Source organism: Pollicipes pollicipes, unplaced genomic scaffold, assembly GCF_011947565.3.
Source record: "Pollicipes pollicipes isolate AB1234 unplaced genomic scaffold, Ppol_2.1 Scaffold_6686;HRSCAF=7923_pilon_pilon_pilon, whole genome shotgun sequence".
Lineage (NCBI taxonomy): Eukaryota > Metazoa > Arthropoda > Thecostraca > Pollicipedomorpha > Pollicipedidae > Pollicipes > Pollicipes pollicipes.
The window spans coordinates 13,401,303-13,418,504 of NW_023596921.1; the positions used below are offsets into that span (position 1 = coordinate 13,401,303).

At 51.2% G+C, this 17,202-nt stretch overlaps 1 protein-coding gene and 1 pseudogene across 1 annotated transcript; both read left to right on the forward strand.

Moving 5' to 3' along the window:
- Window positions 1-265: 265 nt before the first annotated feature.
- On the forward strand, window positions 266-4,818 carry LOC119107673 (carbohydrate sulfotransferase 6). Its single transcript, XM_037231196.1, has 2 exons — window positions 266-559; window positions 3,115-4,818. The coding sequence occupies exons 1-2, from the start codon at window positions 439-441 to the stop codon at window positions 4,500-4,502; spliced, it is 1,509 nt and encodes a 502-aa protein (XP_037087091.1). The 5' UTR covers window positions 266-438; the 3' UTR covers window positions 4,503-4,818.
- Window positions 4,819-7,464: 2,646 nt separating this feature from the next.
- LOC119107937 (UDP-xylose and UDP-N-acetylglucosamine transporter-like) lies at window positions 7,465-16,127 on the forward strand (annotated as a pseudogene).
- Window positions 16,128-17,202: the final 1,075 nt, after the last annotated feature.

Genomic DNA, 17,202 nt, shown 5'->3' on the forward strand with positions numbered 1-17,202 from the left:
CTTGTAATGAGACGCCAAGTGTTTCACCAAAACTTCTCTGTATTTTAGTCTCGCACCACAGCAGCCCCTGACGGTGCACCTACCCTCCCTGCTCTCCCCACGGCGACTGCCGACAGCAGGGGCCGCGAGCCGGGGCCGCGCGAACTGCGGCGGCGGCGCGCATCTGCCTCGCAGTCGGGGCCGGCCTGAGCGGCGCGCATCTGCCGCGCGGCCGGGGCCGGCCTGCGAATCTGACCATCTACCGCGCCCCGCCCCAGCAGGAGCGCAGGGCACAAAGTACAACTGCACTACGTACAATGCTACAAGCCATTTTGTCATCGAACTGTGACTGACATCGGTCGGTGCGCGGGTGCAGGCGCAGCTTCCGCCGCTGGCTCGCCGGGCTGCCCCGGCTGCCCCGGCGCGTCGGCTGGGGACGGTCGGGGAGCCACAGCCGCCATGCGACGTTGTACCACGCGCCCGCTCAGCCGCCGCCTGGTGCTGCTGCTGCTGGTGGTGCTGGTGGTGCTGCTGGCGATGCTGCTGCTGGACAAGCCCACAAACAATCCTTGGCTCACAGGTGAGAATACTCTGCGTGCGTAATAGGCTCGATGCAGTGATGATTCATTGCGACACGGACCAACTTGCAAAAGTGCGGCTCGGGCACTGGCCAAAGCGCTTATCCACATTAACCCGCTCCAGATGCATGCGATATAGTGATTCCAGAGACGAGCAGCTAAGATCATAATTAGTCTGATCCATTGCAATCGCTCAACGAGATCGAGATCCCTTGAGAAACACTCACTTCAATGTCGACCTTCAATGAAACACGACCCACATGTACAGAAACATTCAACCCTTGATGCGGCAGTAACCTGCGCGCGGCCGGGGGTCCGAGACGATCTCGCTCGGCCGGGGGGGGGGGGGGGGGGAGGTTGACCAGCTGGGATCTTCCATTTTCAGGCGTCGCACAGGAAAATCAAAGATACCTTCGTGATGGTCTTGTTAAATCAGGACGAGTGCGTATTACATTTTTTACCTTAATCAAATGTGAGGTCATCCGAGGTCACTAAAGGAGAAAACGGGCGTTCTCACAGCTAGTTAAAACATATGTTAATACGCCAAGACGGATATTGAGAGCACCCAAGTAAGCGTTTAGACCGTCTAGGAGTCCCTTCGTTATTCATCCATGAGTCCGGGAGTCCTTTACGACCATTTCTGCTTCCCCATGCGGGTCAGGTCAGGTCACCGTTCAAAATTGGTCTACCAGTAGTCTACACGAGCGGCGCTTTTTGTTCTCCTCCACAATGTGCTTCTGATTGAGTTTATTTTAATAGGTGTAGCAGTGCGACAAGGGCATTATCTATGCAAAAATATATTTTAGGCATACGTAAAGGTCAGCGGAGGTCAAGTGAGGATAAATCAATAAAACATCTACTTAAGGAAATTGAAGTGCTAACTATATCTTCGTGACCAGTGCCATATTTTTCTGTTGTTAACAATGGTGTGTTGTACATCTTCGGGTAATCAAGATCGCATAGCTCTTGTTCACATTGCACATAGTCGCTTTGACGCTTGACAATGCATTTTTAGCAAACTGAAAGCAGGCACAATGTGCTCTGTGGTTATATGATGATCGTACATGTCAATTAGTGCTATTTTCCTCAAATAAAAACACCAAAATCTACACACAAATACGTACAAGTTTGAATTGCTTACAAAGAATAACAAAAATTGACTCGATTTCTGGTCGCTTACCTCGCATTTTTCGAAACATCTGAAATATACAAACGAGCTGATGTAACAACCGTCTTCAACGCCTGGGACGGGCGTAACGTATCACGAGTCTCACCTGTCGATTTTTACTAGTGCCTGTCTGATAGTGTTGCATAAGGGTTATTCAACACTTCCGCATTGCTGTAACATGTTTAGCTCTTTCAGGGGCCGAAAGTATGCTGGATTGCCTCCCAACTGCCGTCTTCGAGCCCACAGCCTGTCTCCCCACCGTGCACCTGGTCGACACCGTCCACCTGCTCTCTGACGCCATGTGACCTTTAGCGCGGCCATGCCTGTTGAGGGCAAATACCAAGTGCCTAAAGCGACTCAAGGCCACTATGCCAAGGGAAGACGGACCGGAAGGCATTGGCTCCACACGACCGAATTATCGAGACGGATTTGCCAGTGGAGGTGGCATAAATCAGACATTGTAGAACAAGTAAACATTTTGGACCTAGCTTAGCCTATGATGACCTGATCTCTCATCCTCAGACATAAGCAGGGCTGACATCATGGCTTCAAAATAGATGATGTTTATTCAACAAATGAGCAACACATCCTGATTGTCAACGAGTGAACCGCAACGTCGATTTGGCATCGAACTTGGCTGACCTGTCCTTAGCAAATGGACCATAAGTCACAAACTATTAGGACAAAATTATTGAAACTTGATAGGACACGTAAGCACACGATGAAGCTAGCTACTAAAAACGTGCGTGACCTATTTAACGGTTGCCATGTTATGCAAGAAAAACCTCGGGAGAGGGGGGGGGGGGGGAGGCGCTGTTAGGCACACTGTCGTGGTTCGTTAAAAACACGAACGCTGCGCTGCTTTGCTTGCTACCTGGTGATTAATTCATGACGCGGCCACATGGCACGTGCCCTCTAGCGCAATACGTGCCGTGATGTCCGCATACTGCCAGGTGACGAGACGGCTGGTAGGAACTTGCGTGCTGCTTATTGGGCTATCCTGCGTAGTATGAGACGGTGGAACGGTACAAAACTTTGAAATTCAGTGCGTATGGGTGTGTTTGGATAGCGTAAAAAGGAAATGGCTGAGCAGGTTTCGTTCCATGATGCTTTGGACGCTGGTGGGGTGAGGTGTTTCAATGCATGAGGAAAAGATTTGGGAAAGTCAAGTCAAATTGTGAAACGCCGCAGACCCAGTCGTTCCAAAGTGTATTACGATCCGTGAAATGGTTCGGGTAGTGCTCCCGAAAAAAGCGAGGCGGGAAGAAAACGCACAAATTTTCTATTCCACGACGACTATTGGTTTAAGTAATCAATCTACAGTGCAAATGAACAATACGAAATAATTCAGCAAGCTTCATTGTAAATATCCTCTTCTCGTCTCCACAGGCATGGCTAGCTGGACCAACATCCCGGACACCAACAAAGCACACTGGCCACCCTTCGGCGATTACCACCACCAGTCCAACAGCAAGTATGTCAGGGCAGCTTCGCTGGAGGCTGCTCCTCACTCTTCACGCGCGGCTCCCGCAGCAGCTACGCCCACCCAGCCGTCGCTGGTCGGTGCCGTCCCCGGTCCACCTGCGCAGGGGCAGCCGGACCCTGAGCGGTCCGGTCCACCTGCGCAGGGGCAGCTGGACCCTGATCGGCCGGTCGCCGTCGAGGCCACTGCGGTCATGAGCCAGTCCCTGACGCAAGAGCCGCCGCTGCCCGCGGCGCCCTTCGAGGAGGCGCTGCGGGTCGTCCGCCAGGGTCTGGAGACGGACAACAGCACTATGGCGATACCGCTGGCGGCTTTCACGGGCCGTGCCGTGGCCGACGCCGCGGTGCGCAAGGTGCTGGTGGTGTCCACGTGGAGGAGCGGCAGCTCGTTCCTCGGCGACATGCTCGCCTCGCAACCCCTTGCGTTTTACCTGTTCGAACCGCTGTTACTGCTCAAGTCTGCCGAAGCTGCCACCGGCGTCGCGACCAGCGCCGAGCGTCGGGTTGCCATGCTCGGCCAGCTCCTGCGCTGCGACTACAGCGGGGCGACGAAGGAGCGCAGAGAGCTGGAGCTCGTACACGGCAGCAGCGTCAGCATCCGGGAGGCCTGCAGACGCTTCCCGGACGCCTGCGCCAGCCGACGCTTCCTCGAGGCCGCCTGCGCCATGCACCCCGTGCGCATCGCCAAGACGGTGCGCATGCGGATGCGCTACCTGGAGCCGCTGCTGCGCGAGGAGCCGCGGCTGCGCGTCGTGCTGCTCGTCCGCGATCCGCGCGCCGTCGTGCGTTCGCGCAGACGGATTGCCTGGTGCCAGAACCAGTGCGCGTCGATAAGCTCTCTGTGCGCCTGGCAGGAGGAGAGCCTGCTGGAGGTGCAGCAGCTCGAGCGCCAGTTCCCGGGTCAGTTGCTTACCGTGCGCTACGAGGAGCTGGCGCAGAGCGTAGCGCACGGCGCACGCCGCCTGTTCGCGTTCTTGGGTGTGCCTCTGGAGGAAGCGAGCGTGCGCTTCCTGCTGCAGCACTCCGGCCAGGAGAGAGAGGTGGCAGAGGTGCTACTGGGCAGGCCCGGCCGGCCGCTCGCGCAAAACGCCGACCGCTTGAGCGCCAACCGGGGAAAGGCGCACAGTTCGGTCAAGAACTCGCTGCAGGTCGCCAACGAGTGGAGGCGGACAATGGGTCTGACGGCGGTGCGCGTCATCCAGCGGCAGTGTAAGGGAGCTCTCGGCCTACTGGGCTACCGGCGGTTTGAGACTCAGGCTGAGCTTAGAAACCTCACTCTACCTCTGGAAAGTTGACGTGGGTTATGTGGCGCACATGGGCGCAATGATGCCGTTGCAGATGTAAAGCACCAGGCGTGTTCACAGCAAGCGTCAGACGCATTTGGTCTCGCGCCTTTCCTTACCGGATGTTGTGAGCACGCGTTGGACGCACCATTTAATTCGTTGCGTCTTGCGTACCGCTTAGCGGAGCATATGGCCATATCGATGTGTGAACCCGGGTGCGTGTTCCACTCAGCGGGTGGTTTGTGTTCCACAGCACTGGAACCCCACCAGCGGAGTCGGCTAATGGTGGTTGGCGGGCGGTGCAAATAATGCTACTATTTAAGCTTGATGTCAGCTTTTGCTTCTTGCATTCGAGGCCCATCGGTGATGTTTGGCTAAAGAATCAGGAATTATCCACTGGGCTTTAATTAGCTCTTTGGGTAGTTTGGCTTCAGGGCGTGAGTAGTCAGCTAAACCATGCGTGCAAAAACAGAGTGGATAAAAACACATTGGAGTTGGTAGAGGTTGCTGGAATGATACAAATCAAGCCGATAAACAGCCCGGGCAAGGGGCAACAGCGAAACTTTAGCCGACATCATATGACGCAGCAGGCCGCGCACCTAGTCTGCATCGTCATCTTCTATCCGACAGGAACATATCTCGTCAACCAACCACCTGACCGTAAGAGATTGCGGATCAACAGCGCTGCCATATCTACCGTGCATTACCATGACCCCGAGCACCCCTTAGCCTCGTTACCCTCGGCCGAAGCGAGAAGGCCAAAGTCGTTATGACCCTCCCGCAGCTCTTTTTCGGCGACTTTGACCACATCCGTGTTTTTTTACCGCCCCGGAAACCACTGTTTGTGCGAGAACACAATGATCACCACGGTATATTTTTTGACGTTTGCATCGCTTGGCCGTTCTCAGAACTCTTTGCCTCCTCGGAAACCTTGGCCTTTTAGTTGTCCTCGACCATCCAAATAAAATTGTATTTTCATTGCTTTCACCTCGACCCCTTCGGTCTCTGCGCCCCCGGACCGTAGTCGTGCCTATGGCCGTTTCAGCGTCCATTGACCACCTCGGTTTCCACTGTCTGTCGTAGATCACTTGACTACCTCGGCAGTCGGGACCTTCGACCGTCTCGCAGTTTATCATCTGTCCCTTGTTCACAAGACTGCGACGGAGATCCCCGGCGTGCTTGAGTTTCCGGAGTAATTGGGTTACTCGAGGCCCCTTGGGGCTCTCAGACAGCTGGGTATCTGTACTTTGGCCCTAGACAGTCCTAAGAGCCGATTACCGTTTCGTGGTCCTATGGCGGGGGGGGGGGGTTCGTTAAGGGCGCAATATGACCTTTAAAACCTCTAATCATCGTAATTCCTGAGGGGTCTTGCTTATCACAGAGACTCCAGGATTAATCGGGCCCGTAGCTGTTCGTTAATCTCTGATCCTAGCAACCTTGCATCTCTGATATTCGTATCGAATAATGCTCACGAGTAGGCAAACAAATATCGATGTTTACGGTCACCTACCAAGCTGCATCTGCTATACGGTTGCAATGACTATTCGGACCACATTTCGGCACCAATGTCGAGTTTCAAGGTGACCTTCCCACGGGGTCAGCACCGTGCGCAAATTTATCCCTGTAGATTTAAAGATGTCATTGCTGGCAAAAATGTGCTACAGAGCTGTCAACTAAAAAGTTGCATTGCTGCGTTCCCAAGCAACTACTGCTGTAAGCACAAGCTGGCAAGCATAATAAAGAGGCGCTATGCGTGGCATGCATGAAGAAGTAGGTGCTATCGCATATCAGCCAAACGGAACAGAGCAAGAGCGAGTCAGGGAGCCGCAAAATAGAAGTCAAAAGGCATTATTAAAAACATCTTTAAACTTACGTATTGTGGAATATATATATATATATATATATATACATATATATATATACATATACATATATATATATATATATATATATATACTGGAATCTATACGAGATAACCTTAACTGAAATTGCATTTTAAATTAAAATAAAAAACAAATTCTGGAGGCAATGTGGGGGATCACGCACATAAGCATACGGTACACATCAAGAGCGGGGCAAAACTCATGTTTTCCGTCCCCCAATCTCAAGAGGTTCCGCCAATACCGGGCATGACATGCTAACCAGAAGACAGGAGGTGGATGGCATGTGATAACAAGATAATACACACAAGACAGATTAACGCCCGGCAGGATGAGCGGACAAGGTTGAACGGGATGAGGGAACGATGAGATGTAGATAAGATAGATAGGGGATAGACAGAACATGATAGATAACAGCACAGGACAGGAGATGACAAGAGTAGAACAGCATGCGCGCTTGATGCTTAACGATGCACTCAGCTGCTGGTTTCATTGACGTCACCCGCCCTGGCAGGAAGGGCGGGCACCACAAATATATTTTGCTTGTCAATTTTGTGTTGAGAGCGGTAGTTGCCTGGGAGCCAAGCATGAACAGTTGCGCAAATCAGCAGTTTTGCAATACATCTTTACCGTAAAAGCGTTTTAAGATATACCGGACTAAATACTCATGTCGACGGGTTAACAAAAAAGGTCCTGGCAGCAAGGTCGGCGCGTGCCGTCAAAGGTCATGTGACTTTGTGGTCACGTGACCTGACGTAATGAGAATATTGGGCTGTGATTGGTGCTGACAAATGTGCTGACGACAGACTGCACGTGGCCAGGGTTGATTTTGCCACGCCATCAAACACAGCTGCATATCCCTGAAATGAAATACTTTGAAACAGCTGCCACAAAACAGTGCTAGGATTCATTTATCACGGTTCTATTGCATAACGCGTTCGAGGTCACAGCCCCACGCCCGTGCTGGGTCTGGCGAGGATTCACAAGCAATGCTGTAAAGGAATTATGATACCAAATTCTACACAAAGCCCGCAGTAGTGACGTTTAGGAACGGTATTCGCCGGGCCGGCAGTCAACTCCGTTAGCACGGCGTGAAAGGGTGACGGGCGTGTTTATGTGGACTGAAAGGCTATTTTCCAAGTATTGCAGAAGTTAAATACTCACCGCCGCATATAACGTTCAAGCTGTCTTCATACGTATCTAGTGTTGTCGCCAGAGTTGTGAACCGTATGTTCAGTCTTTCATTACACCAGCCGAGCACGTAACAGCGCTGGGCAGGGTTGAGATTTGAAACGTGGTCGTCTGTGCTGCTCTTTTTCTCCAGTTTTGTACTTCTATGAATGGTTGCAGCTAATAAGTAAGCCTTGATTGGGCATTGTGGTATCATCACATACAAGTGCCCAAATGTGTTTTAGCTGAGACAACACATCATGTACGAGAAAAGTGACGGTTATCCCTTTGTGTTCTCCACATTGTGTTAACGTCATGCATATTTCCTGAGCTTTTTATTTCCCCTCTGAAATCATGGGGCTTTTTGTGGTGCTATCTGCACTAGTATCTGTACATGCATAGGGAAACCCAATCTGTCCATGTCGCCCACAAACAGCACAACAAAACTATTGGCTGGTGTAAGCATAAAGGATCAGACAAAAGTTAAGGAGAAATATGCCCAACTTTGACAGGATCTGTGCCTTCAGCTAATGATTTTGTCAAGCTCATGAGGTCATGCCAAGTGTGGTATTGCTATCAATGTGAAAATGTCTTAATAAATGAGACAGCTCATTTTTTTTAAAGTGAAACAATTTTGGGCCAAGTTACATAAGTTATTAGCAATGTTAGGCTACTGTGCATCTTTGTGCTCAGTGTGTGTGTATGTGTGTGGAGCTTTCAAAGTTGCATAGCAGATGTAAGGGGACTCCCTGGGATAGTTAAATGACCAGTCATTACTGACTAATAAAAGGGTGTATGGGGCTTTACTGGCTCTTGGCAGAAAGGAATGGCTAGCACCACCATGCATGAACTTTAGCTGTCAGCTGCTTCATAGCACTTCAGTTTTACCTAGTTTTATGCTGGAAATATCACACCAATTGTTATTAGTGCCTGGCTAGTGCAATGTCATTTTATGTACAAACATCACACCAATTGTTATTGGTACCTAACTAGTGCAATGCCATTTTATGTTGCAAATATCACAACAATCTTTATTAGTGCATAGATAGCACAATGCCAGTGAGCAAGCTGACCTATTGCTGACTTGTTGAAATCCTAGCCCCTGCTAGGCGAGTGCTAATTTGACTGTGATCTGGGTAAAAGGAATCTGTTTCTGATAGGATGTGCCCTGAGCTGATGTGTGAGCAGTAATTTTCACAGCTGCTATGGTTGACCTTCTCTGCTGGGCTGCAGGCTCCAGGGCTGTGAGGCTGCCAGCATACATGCAGCCGACCCTTGCCATCGTGCTGGTGCTGCTCGGGTGCTGCTCCAACGTTGTCTTCTTGGAGCTGTTGACCACGTGAGCAGCAGCCGGTCCCAGCCAGGGTGGCAGAAAGATGTTGTGCTGGCGAGGGCCTTTGCTCAGGGGGCAGAATCATTAGTTTTGTCATTTTCGTTTTGTACATGTTTGATGGTTCATCAAATCTAACAGCAACTTAGCAAAGGCTGCATAGTTTTGCTGCTTGTGCACCATGATTCGGTCTCCCAAAGTGCAAGTGTTTGTACAGTTCTGTTAATGATAACCAAAGGGGAGGATTGCGGCTCAGTAACATGAGTTGAAGGGATGGTGTTGTGTCCGTAACTTCTTCAAATGGATTTCCTCTCTTTCTTATTAGGTTGTCCATGCATATTTAAATTTTCTATTTTTAGAACTAGCTAAGAATTTGGATCGATCATAGCGGCTTTTCGGCCCAAATGCAAACCTCAAACAACTCAAGATGTTGTTTTTTCTTTCGCGTCTATGATGACAGCGCAATCAAATACTGTAATCAATTATCAAAAACTTGCAGTGAAATGCTGTCATAATTGAAGTATCATCTGCCATGTAGTTGTTCTTCATTTGGTCCACCCCGACATTAGAACCTTAACAATGATGGCAATATAATGCGGAATTCCCATACGAAAATGAGCGTGCCACATGAATCAGTAGAGCATGCTGCAGCTTTGGCCAAAATTTAATTTAGGTGAAACCAAGCCCTTAAACAATCCTCACACAAATTTTCACTCCCAGAAGTGAATCATGGTTTTAATATAGTTTAGATCGATCTAGTCAGAATGAGTCCCACTTAGAAGCCGTTCCATGTTTGTGCAGGTTTTTGTGCTCAAAAACCTGGTATATTTCAGTGCACATCCTGGCTCCGGAAACATCATAACGTTCTCGCAGTTTTTGTTCATCGCTGTACATGGATTTGTGTTCACCATGAAGTGTGGAACCGTGCGCTCGGCGATACCAGTAAGGTACGTATTGGTGTATGTTGGCACAGATTTAACGTTGTGAAAGGCGCAGTGCGTTTGTGATGTCGTGTACTGAGTGGTCAAAATCAGCAGTACAGCACTGAGTAACATTAGGCCACATACGTTACTTTTATTTTGCTATGCTTCCTGTAAGCTCTGATCTCGTGTTTTGTGTCGGAACAGTTAATGTTTGGGATATTTTCCGTTTCCGATATATTGATGAACCACATGCCCCCCGAACGCTTCTGAATGTAACGCGTTCTCAAATGTGCAAACGAAAAATTCCGACAGCGTATTCAGCAAAGTGGTGACATTGTAACAGCATGATCTCATGCATGTTTCATATGTGATGGTTTTTTCTTTTCAGCAAGTACTTCCTCATGGTGGGACTCTTCTTTGTCGTCAGCGTCATCAACAATTATGCCCTGAACTTTGGCATCCCTATGCCATTGCATATGATCTTTAAAGCGGTAAGACTACGCTGATATTGTCATTTATGCCTAAATGCACAGACGTGCGCTTTATGAGGCTTGGAACCAGCACTCCCCCAGGCCACGGATATTCACTTAAATGCCATTAATATCCCTAAAACCCCCGTCGTCATAATGCGCTCGGGCAGTGGAACAATCGTGGTGTGGACCTTGCCCTCATACGCCGCACCACGTGGGTCGGAGGGCGTGCTTTGTGTCGCGTACGAGACCATGTGACCCAGACTGCACGGGATCGATCCTTGATGGTCACCATCCACTCAAACTCGGTGGTGTGGGTTAAAGTAGCTGCGTCGTCACGTCCTTGGGGCTGCTTTACGAGCAATGAACGACGGGCGAGAGTGCGGATAAACTGTGCAGACGATTGGTGGTGCGGCTAAAATTTCTTTACCTGGAGATCACTTTAGGCTTGGTGGTTGCGAGCATAAATGGTCGACGAACCTGCAGAACTTTACCTCAACCTGCAGGCTTCAATTGCACATAAGTTTGGTCGGTGACCGAGGCGTGTGGTTCTTTGCTCAGTTGGGGTACAGAATCCCCCAGCACTGAGCGTAACGTTGGCCCAAATCGGGAATTAACTGTTTTTTTCTACGTTTTTTAGAGATGCGTTTATCGTGTTTTACCTTCTCACCCCACTTCCTCCTCAACTTGTTTTGTGAAACTGTGTCACTACCGTGAGCTTTGACCTCGCGAAAGGCCTGTGTGGCGACAACTGGCCACACCTCGTCGCACCGTTGCCTGTGCGCCAGATCTCCTCGACAAGACAATCTCATAAGTTAACTGGTTGATAATCAACATGATCATTGACAAATACATTTCTTCCCAATGACATTTGCAATTATTTTTCCAGGGTATGGCCGTATTTCTGGGGTATAATCGCATTTCCAGTGTATAATCGTATTTCCAGGGTATGATCGTATTTCCGGGGTATGACCGTATTTCCGAGGTGTGATCGTATTTCCGGGGTTTGATCGTAATTCCGGGGTATGATCGTATTTCCGGGATATGATCGCACTAGGTCAATTCGTGACGGTGGTGTCAAGTTGGACTGTGTATGCATATCGTGAACAAGATAGTTGGACCGCCTCAGTGGTTCTGTGAGGGTTATCAGTATCAAGCTAACATCAGATCAAGGTTGCAGGTCTCAGGTCACTGTTTTATCCAGCCAAAGTAACGTCAAACGTTACTTTGCTTTACTTTATTTGGTATAATTTTATCAATATCATCTTCGTGCGTGATGTAAGTGCGTAGTCCAGGTAAATGGCATGGAATGACCTCCGGTAAATTCACATGACCCGTTGGGATTAAATGATCACGTACTTTGACTTAAATTTGGTTTATTTCGGGGTCCATGCAAGCTACGGAGAGTCAGCTTTAAGTGATTTGACCCCATTTGACCCACCCGGACAGGCCAACCGTACGAGGTAGTGTAAAACAACTGGAATGAGTGTGGAAGACCACGAAAATGACTACTGTGCTTTTTTGTTCTTGCATCTGACATGAAGTCGGCACACACTACCTCGCTACTGTGCGGAGGATGGCCTATCGGTGCAGCTCACGAGAACGTCTTATTTTGGTGTTATTAATCGGAACAACGGACGTAGTTTGTGACAAATTCGACAAAAATCTGACAAAGCTCGGTTCGGCTTTATAGCCCAACAACACAGTGACATTGACCGCACCAGCAATTTACCTGCTTGTGCGAGATAAGTGATGACGAAATCGCTGCTCTGGCTGTCAAAACTTGTGCCGTGCTGTGAACTTGGCGTAACTGTGCAGGACACATCACAGAACGTCGGTTGATGTGCTGTGAGAGAAGCCGATAGTTTGCTGTTCGTTGATGGCGTTCAGGCTGGCGGAAGTGGGTTCGTTCGAGTGATTTTAATGAGCACGCCTTGTCATGAGGCCGCTTCCGTTGTATGACTCAGCTTCCTTTTTCCGACCCACGGCTGTCACACGTGACGGCCTGAAGCCCGAACGCCTCGTCACACTGTCATAGAAGCGTGTAAGGTTTCTAATGCTTCATGTGGTGTTATGATGAGATGTGAATAGCTGACGAGCGTGTACGTGGGGCCGGCCCGTATCCGCTGGCTCCTCAGCGAATGTCTCGCGTCACCAGGGGTCACTGGTGGCCAACCTGCTGATGGGAATGGCGGTACTAGGCCGCTACTACCCGCTGCACAAGAACGCCGCCGTCGTGGCCATCTCGGCCGGCATCGGCCTGTGCACGTACGCGTCGCGGGTGAGTGCCGCACCAGCGCACCGACTCGACGTGCCGCTCTGGCCTGTGCCTCCGGCTCGGCTCGCTGCCGGGGGTGGCCATCTGGCTGCTGGGGGACCGATTGAGTGTTGACTGAACGACAGCCTTTGATTTTGGGCCGCCATATATTGCGTTACGCGCGGAAGAAGAGGCTTCCAGGGAGCGTAAGCCAAGCGTTAGAGGAGGAGGAGGAGTAAGGCTACGCCTTGGTGTGGTTGCAAATGGTGCTTAAATATCTCTGTAATGTTTTAAAACTTAAAGGTCAGATGCCCTTGGCGTCCTCGCACAGTAAGCCTGACTTCGTTTCACACCTCCATCTCAGTTAAGTTATTCCGTATGTCCATGATAAGTGGTGCAGCGCTGCTCTTGTAACGCGGTCCGAGACGGAGGAAAGCGTGGTATTATTAATAAACTAGAGCGTATCAGTGCTGCTATTTTCATTTAATGCACCTCCTCGTCTCCGATTCGGCTGCCTTTGTTCTGCAGCCTGCCTCTGGCAGCGCGCTCCAACTGCCCTCTCGTGTCCCCGCTCCGTAGCTCTAATTGCGGCCTCCGCCAGGGCGGCGCTGCTGAGCCGGGCGCCGACGGCGGCCCGGATAGCACCGTCACCATGACGATCGGCGTGGGCGCTGCTCACCTCGGCGCTCCTGCTGTCAGCCCGACTCGGCATCTATCAGGAGGTGCTGTACACCACCTTCGGCAAGCACTCGCAGCAGGCTCTCTTCTTCACGGTATGGCGTCGTCCCCGCATGTGACGATCGTGCGGGGTACGGCGGGGGGGGGGAGGGGGGGGGGGCATCATGGGCAGCTGGTCTCTGGGGAGGGGCTGTCTTTCGAGATTAGGAGAGTGGTCCAGTTGAAGCACCCGCGATTTATCGTGCTCTGCGGAGTGCATCGCAGAGCGTGTGTTGTCTGCCGCGGTCACAGCCGTGGGAAGTTTGCAAGGGGATAGACAGTCGACGGTCCACGGATAGGGACTGGTGAATTATGCTTGAGAAGCGTCGTGGGTTCTCGTGTCAGTTCAAAGAAGCGGCGGCGCCGGTTAAGGACGGAATATTATTGTGTTATTTGATTTGCATGCTCTGCTCAGTTTGTGTGGGTTGGCCGCCCTGCTCTGATCGCCCAAAGTGCCAACGACGACAGATGAACGTCAGCGAGGGCCGGCGCCGCCGCGGCCAGCCCGACCCACCTGGCCGCCCGCTGAAGTCACTGCTCACTCCCTGCAGCACGCGCTGCCGCTGCCCGGCTTCCTGCTGCTAGCTTCCGACATCGGCCACCACACGGCGCTGTTCTCGGCGTCGGAGCCGCTGGCACTGCCGCTGCTGCCGGTGCCCGTTCCGCGGCTCTGGTTCTTCCTCGCCTGCAACGTGGTCACACAGTATCCTTTTGGCATGGAGGCGTGTCCGCATGACGTGTTCGTGTCTGTCAGTGCAGCAGGCATACAGCACACTGATGTTGGTGCAGATTGCTTGAGGCATTGTTTGCACTCTGGCGTAAATTGAGCGTCCCCGTTAAGTCGATGCTTCCCTCGATCGAGCGTCACCTTAGACCGCGTGCGCTTTAACCTCGTTTCGTCCCTCGTTCCACGGAAGTGGGTGGGGGGGGGGGGGGGGGGCTGGTGCCATGGTCCGCGGCGGTTTTTTTCAAGATATGCGATCAAGGAGCCTACATACCAATATCATCTAAAAGGTAAGTTGTGAACCTTTTGATACACTTCCCTGTATGACACTTATATATACCTTTTCTAGTGTTTTGTCACTATCGGCGTGAGAAGCTGGACACGCTAAATATGCAGAAAGAAGAGTGGATAAGTTCCACCAAAAATTACGAATAGGGGTCAAGTGTGTGGCGTAGATCTGTCTGGCGTGGATTGGCGGTTATGACTCGATGCCTACCTTTCTACGCCTGCCATGGAGGTTCCGCACCTGTCCGGGAAAACAAACACCTTTGAAATTCGAGCCGTCCGTTGTGCCCCCTCCCGCCGCTGCATCAACGCCCCGAGCCCACCCGAACCTGCTAACGTTATCTCAGGCATTTAAATGGCCCAGGCTTACAGCTTCGCATTGCGTGGGCATGACAGGTGGCGTTTGGACATGAAGACGGCCTCACTGGATATAATATCTATCGTTATTAGCTTGTCCCATTTTGCGTTGATGGTGCAAACGAACGGGCGCTTAACAGCATTGCATTAATTAGCCCGACCATGGCTGATAAGATCAACATAAACTGCTGCCCCCGCCCCTCCCCTCCCCCCAAAAAGAGTAAGAAAACGCATGGCATACAGATACGAACCTCCAATTGGAAACAATGAGCCAAACGAGCCGGAAGCCTCTGGCGCGAAAGAAACTCCTCGGGCATGAAAAATGCGGGCTTGGAAATGGCCTGTTTTACGGTGGTAATGCCAGTGGTTTTGCGGATCCTGATCGTGCTACGCGGACCACTCGCCGCACACACCTGGGGACGCGCTTCGCTAGTTTCAAATCCCGCCAGTGTCAGGACGTGCGAGTTTATTTTGTTTCAATGTTCCATGACGCAAACAGACTGAGAAGCACACTTTGTTCTGCGGCCAACTGCCAGCTTCTGCGGGGAAGACGCGCTGTGTGGCCTGAGGAGAGTGTGGTGACTCCAATTGAGCCTTGGATGGTACCAATACCAGTCGGGCGCTGGGCACGGCGTGGGACGAGCGAGGCGATGATGGCGTCATCAGCTGCCGGTGATGATGCCGAGCAACTGTCGTCGTGCGGGGTGCACCAAAACATCAGGTAATGGAGCTGAAAATGGCTAATAAGCGGCTGATTGACGTGATAATTGCCTGGCTGTTGCTCCGGCCAGGCCTGCCAACTTATGTAGAGGAAATCAATTTGACTGCAGTTTTTGTTGACTGACCAGTCTCGCGAAAAGCGCGTATAGTTTGGGCAGATGCGGGTCGTATGGAACCGCGCTGCAGACGGCGCTTCATTCCTGAGTAGCTTACGTGGTCCGGCTCAGATAACCGCATCGTGGAGGCCCGGCGGCTGTAGCAGGGCGGAAGCCCTGGCCGCCTGCAGATCTGACAGCGTTCCTAAAAATCGCACTAAGGACCGCGGAATCCACGGTTTTTGCTCGAGCGCGCGGAGCCGGCTGCAGCCGAGGCAGCGGCGAGCCCGACGAATTCGTGCCCAAGCTGGCCTTGACATTTAAGGTCCGGTTTGGACTGCGTTGCGGAACTTTCGGTCAAACTGGGCGTGTGACGTCGAGTCAAACAGGTAGCTCGAGAGGGTGTTGGTGGTGATGTCGAAAGGGGAGCCGCCGAGTACTGAGTTTGCCTTTTCCGCCGAGGTGGCGCCGTGTCTCGGCTTTCGTTCGGGGTCCTGGTTAGCCCCGGTGAGCCCACCAACTTGTCACGGGCGGATTCCGCAACCACTGATGTGGCTCATCGGCCTGCGCTATGCGCCCGGTCCCAATAAGATAAAGTGAGACGCCCGCACGCGTCCGTCCGTATGTTTGCCGGTATCATGACTCGTTTTTTTCTTCGTCAGCATTGGTGAGTTTCGTGTCGTTGCCGCAGCGGATCGCCGACATCTAGACATGACCTTTCTGAAAGGGCTTTACTCTTGATCGAGAGTTCTTGGCGATTTGCTAAGTTTACCTGTCCGATGTTAACACGCGCCCGGGTGGCCGGTTGGATACCCTTCGCTCGGGTGGGGGTCAATTTGACCGCCTGAGATCTCAGGAACTGGAAGAACTAGGGACACCAAATTCACAGCGTGTGTTGACCTGTATGCGAACTCACTTAGGTCAAAGTTTGAGGTTCCTAAGTCACGACTTTGGGGTCAAATAAGGTCAAACAAGTCAAAATCTAGCGGGATCTCCAAAGTGCCCCCAGAACCTAATTATCTGTTCTAAGCAAAAGGTCACTTAATCATTTAAGATCAGTGATCTGGTTTGACCGTCTGAAGGCCACGGCGGTCAAAATCATTTAAGACTTTTGAGTTTCGTATTTGAATAAACGGCAAAGATTACGCCGGGCAGTATGTTCCTAAAAACAAAATGGCGGCCTGGGTCATGGTGAGTGACCTACTCTGACTGTAAAGAAATGCATGAAAGATGTATAATGCCGTTCCTATTATCAATAAATTCAAAATGAGCACCAGAAGCTACCCCATGCCGCAAGCCCTAGAGTAATGAAACAGGCTGGTTTTGACCTTGGTCTGACCCTCATGCCTGACCCTAGCTCAATGCAGTTTGCTCATTCAATTGTTGTATCGCCTAAGGAAGTATCTCAGAGATGTATTGTTTCGTCTAATACTCCGCTGTTGCATCAGACTGAACGATTCCATAGAAGTTGATTTCGCTGAATCCATGTCCTTACTTTGGCCTACCGTAGGCCAGCGGCCTCACAAGGTACATCTAAATGTTTGATAACAAATGATCCGCTATTCAACTGTCTACTGGTATGCAAAATTTGGCGCGGCATAGCCGCGCTATTCAGAAATAGTTCCGGAAAAATCTTTGGAGGGGGGGGGGGGGTCAACGTGACCCCCACCTGAGCGCGTATTAATCGCATCGGGAGGGAAATCATGGCAATGTTGCAATGCTGCTTAAATGCGCCGCCTGGTGGGTCGCCCTGCGCTTAAATGGCTTGAAGCTGTTGCTGCGTG